The following is a 4517-nucleotide window of genomic DNA, read 5'->3' as shown; positions in this document are numbered from 1 at the left end:
AAAAAAAAAAAAGATTAGCCGGGTATGGTGTTGTGCGCTTGTAATCTCAGCTACTCAGGAGGCTGAGGCAGGAAAATCACTTAAACCCGTGAGGCAGAGGTTGCAGTGAGCTGAGATCTCTCCACTGCACTCCAGCCTGGGCAGAGACCTTGTCTCAAAAAAAAAAAACAATTGTAACATTTCCCTTTTTGTCTTGATTGCTTGAGAGCTCAGTGATCAATCGAACATTTGGTTTCTGCAATGTCATTATCCAGATTTTCTGGTACTTCTCCCTCCTTCTCTGTCCTTCCTCATCCTTCCAGTTACATCAGACTCTTGGTTTTCCATGGTAAGGAACCATTTGTTGATTTACCCATCACTATACACTGCCTCAAAGTATTGTTTAGATACAGGCGGTACATGAAAATGCCGAGCTGAGCAGACTGAGCCGTGGACTGTGCTAGCCCCCATCACTGGCCCCAGCATGGACCACCATGTAATTCCTTGACTTTAATAGACATTCTAATAGAATGAATACCCATCTCAAAATTCCCCGAGCAGTATGTCTGTGTCTTGCTTGCTTTTGTTTCCTCCTGGATAAGCCTGAGAAGGTGATACGCAGGTTGCATGCACCTCAAACCTCCACTCGTTGTCCAGGGGTCTGTGGCCAGCCAGGCAGCTCTGCCAGCGGCTGCCTGGGAGGCGCTGGAGGTGTGAGCCCAGTTCCCCTGACCCAGCCTCAGCCGGGTTTGCAGGAATGAAGCTGCAGTTTCCTCGGCCCAAGGACCAGGCGGCACTGCAGAGGAAGGCAGACTCCGTCAGGGACAGACTACTTGCAGACATGAGAAAGAAGACCAAGCAGGCGGAGAGGATGCTAGGAAACGCGGCCCCTCTTTCCTCCAGTGCCAAGAAGAAGGGCAGAGAAGCAGAGGTGGTGGCCAAGGACAGTGCCAAGGTCAGGGCGGTGGCTGTGACAACAGTGGCCTCCTGCCTCCTGGGGGGACCGTCCTTCCGTGGGTCCTTTCCCAACATCCGTGCTGACTACTCCACACTCACTCACTGCTCAGTGGGCCCAGGCATTTAGCTCAGGGACTTCACGGGGGTGAGCCTGTGGGTTCCTCACAAAATAGGCGTCACTGCTGTCCCCATTGTACAGGTGAGAACGCTGAGGTGCAGCCAGGCTCATGAACTTAACCAGGACTTACACCTGGGTCTGCTGGCTTTCCTGCCTAAACGTCTAGCTTTTTCTTTTCTTTTTTGTTATTTTGAAGTTTGCATTTATTTATTTTACCTGCCTTTTTGTTTTTAATTTTTTTCTTAATTTTTTGAGACAGAGTCTTACTCTGTGGCTCAGGCTGGAGTGCACTGGTGCCATCTCAGCTCACTGCAACCTCTGCCTCCTGGGTTCAAGTGATTCTCCTGCCTCAGATTCCAGAGTGGCTGGGATTATAGGCGTGCTCCACCACGCCTGGCTAATTTTTGTATTTTTAGTAGAGCGGGGTTTCACCATGTTGGCCAGGCTGGTCTCCAACTTCTGATCTCAGGTGATCCACCTACCTTGGCCTCCCAAAGTGCTGGGATTACAGGCGTGAGCCACTGCACCCAGCTTAAGTTGTGTGTGTGTGTGTGTGTGTGTATGTTTGTGTGTGTTTTGTAGAGACTGGGTCTCTGTCGCCCAGGCTGGAGTACAGTAGCGCAGTCACAGCTCACTGCAGCCTCAAACCCTTGGGCTTAACTGATCTTCCTGCCTCAGCCTCCTGAGTCATTGGGACTACAGGTCTGTGCCACTGTGCCTGGCTAATTTTTTTTTTTTTTTTTTTTGTAGATATGTGGAGTCTCGGCCGGGTGTGGTGGCTCACTCCTGTAATCCCAGCACTTTGGGAGGCCAAGGCAGGCAGGTCACTTGAGGTCAGGAGTTCGAGATTAGCCTGGCCAACATGGTAAAACTCTGTCTCTACTAAAAATACAAAAAAATTAGCCGGGCATGGTGTCGCGCACCTGTAGTCCCAACCACTCCGGAGGCTGAGACACAAGAATTACTTGAACCTGGGATGTGGAGGTTGCAGTGAGCTGGATTGCACCACTGTACTCCAGCCTGGGCGACAGAGTAAGACTCTGCCTCAAACAAAGAAAAAAAAAAAAAGGAAGAGAAAGACTGGGGTCTCACTATGTTGCCCAGGCTGGTCTTGAACCTCTGGCCTCAAGCAAGCCTCCTGCCTCAGCCTCCCAAAGTGCTGGGACCATAGGCATTAGCCACCGCACCCAGCCCTGGCTGATTTTAACTAGGCTTTTTAAAAATTGGTGCCAAATTCTAATCATTGCATATCTCCCCAGCTCTGTTGCTGGTTCTGTTGCTCACACACCAAGGAAACTGTCTTTATGGTGCCTAGGAAAAGTGCTGGATTTGCTGTAGGGGCTCCCTGGCTTGATCTCTTGTCATGCCACTTGGGCTCTGGCCAGCCCCTCCTCCCCTCTGTGCCTCTGTTTCCTCATCTGTAAAATAGTGGGGATTTCTCCTCCTGAGAGAAATGTGTGGTAGCCAGCAGTCTGCACGGTGCCCAGCACTTAGCCTGCGTTCAGTACATATTTGTTGCATGCATGAATGAATGAATGATCTGCCTGGTACAGACTACTTGACATTATTGCCATAAGAGCTATTTACCTCTAAAAGGACGTACTGCACTCACCTCTTCTCCCTGCCACTGCCACCCATCCCATAGCTTGCCAAGGCCTTGCTGAGGGAGGGGAACCAGGCGCACCGCCGTGCCAGCCGGCTCACCAGCCAGACGCAAGCCACGCTCCAACAGGCGTCCCGGCAGGTGCTGGATTCTGAAGCACGCCGACAGGAGCTGGAGGAAGCTGAGCAGGTACGTGTGCCAGGGCCCCCACACTATTGCCTCCTGCCCCTGGCAGCCAGGGTGGGGGTGCCATTCAAGCTGTTTCTTCCTCCTCCCCCTGGAAGGTGGGTGCTGGGCTGAGGGAGATGGAGCAGCAGATCCGGGAATCACGCATCTCCCTGGAGAAGGACATCGAGGCCTTGTCAGAGCTGCTTGCCAGGCTGGGTAAGGAGGCCCCAAGGCTGGGCCCTGAACCCCTGGGTCCGTGGGGCACCTCTAGGATCGGATCTTCCTGTGAGCTCCAGTCCTGGGGAAGATTTCCTCCTTGTCCTCATCACCATGCTTCCCGCATCCCCATCTTTTTGGTCAATCACAAGCATTTATAACCACGCCCAACCCCCTGTGCCATGTAAGACAGGGTTGGCATCTAGAAGTGAGTTCACTTTGAGTAACTCTTTGTGCCTCCAGAGGCCTCTATCGTTGAGCGTGGGGCAGGGGGGCACACAGAAAACTCACCGTTGGCAAGAACACATATAGGCACTAGATGAGCAGGTCAGCCCTCAGGAGCTGAGGGTTCAGGAGAAGAAGAAAGACTGTCATGGCCGAAAATGTGGCATCAGGTGCTGGTTTGGGATCAGACCAAGATTCAACTCTGGCTCTGTCCCTTCTTTGGCCCTTAGACCTTGGGCAAGTCACTCCACCTCTCTGAGCCTCGGATCCCCCATCTGGAAAATGGGAGTAACAATGGGGTGGTTTAGAAAGCGCTTACCACAGTGCGTGGTGTATGTTGAGAGTGAGTAAATAGCGGCTCGTAGGAAGGAAGTCAGATTCAAGACGGGCCTTAGCAAGGAGGCATTTTGGATGAAGGGAACAGCACCTCCCAAGGCACGAAGGTCCCAGAGGCCCAGTGTTGTGGGGAGGCTCAGGAGACAGCAGACAGGGCAGTTGGACTGAAAAGAAGAGCATGTATTTTTTTCAAATTGTAAAAGACACATAATATTTTCCATCTTAACCATTTTGAAGTGTACAGTTCAGCAGCGTTAAGTATATTCATTGCTGTGCGATCATCACCACTACCCATCTCCGGGACACTTTCATCATCTCCAACTGAAGCTCTGTCTTCCTGAAACACTAACCCCCTATTTCCCTCCCCCAGCCCCTGGCAGCCATCATTCTAGTTTCTGTCTCTATGAATTTGACTACTCTGGGCCAGGCGCAGTAGCTCATGCCTGTAATCCCAGCACTTTGAGAGGCTGAGGCGGGCGGATCATTTGAGGGCAGGAGTTTGAGACCAGCTGGACCAACATGATGAAACTCTGTCTCTTCTAAAGATATAAAAAAAATAGGCATGGTGGCACATGCCTGTAATCTCAGCTACACAGGAGGCTGAGGCAGGAGAATCACTTGAACCTGGGAGGCAGAGGTTGCAGTGAGCCCAGATCGCAACACTGCACTCCAGCCTGGGCGACAGAGTGAGACTCTGTCTCAAGAAAAGAATTTGACTACTCTGGAAATATGAAACCTCATATAACTGGAGTCATGCTGTATTTGTGCTTTTAAAATTTTTTTGGAGACAGGATCTTGCTCTGTTACCCAGGCTGGAGTGCAGTGGTGCAGTCGTGGCTCACTGCAGCTTCAAACTCCTGGGCTCAAGAAATTCTTCCACTTCAGCCTTCCAAGTAGCTGGGATCACAGGCAGGC

At 51.5% G+C, this 4517-nt stretch overlaps 1 protein-coding gene across 1 annotated transcript in view; it reads left to right on the top strand.

Annotated features, from left to right (window-relative positions):
• The window catches only part of LAMC3 (laminin, gamma 3), a 125767-nt gene that overhangs the window by 117760 nt on the left and 3490 nt on the right, over positions 1–4517 (top strand). The window contains exons 25-27 of the mRNA XM_011971197.1: positions 735–934; positions 2700–2846; positions 2942–3041. Coding sequence (XP_011826587.1) covers positions 735–934; positions 2700–2846; positions 2942–3041 — 447 coding nt within the window. The remainder of the gene's footprint in view (positions 1–734; positions 935–2699; positions 2847–2941; positions 3042–4517) is intronic.

Source organism: Mandrillus leucophaeus, unplaced genomic scaffold (assembly GCF_000951045.1).
Source record: "Mandrillus leucophaeus isolate KB7577 unplaced genomic scaffold, Mleu.le_1.0 Scaffold99, whole genome shotgun sequence".
NCBI lineage: Eukaryota > Metazoa > Chordata > Mammalia > Primates > Cercopithecidae > Mandrillus > Mandrillus leucophaeus.
Note: the sequence above shows the minus strand (reverse complement) of the source record. Positions and strands in the feature narration are given on the sequence as shown.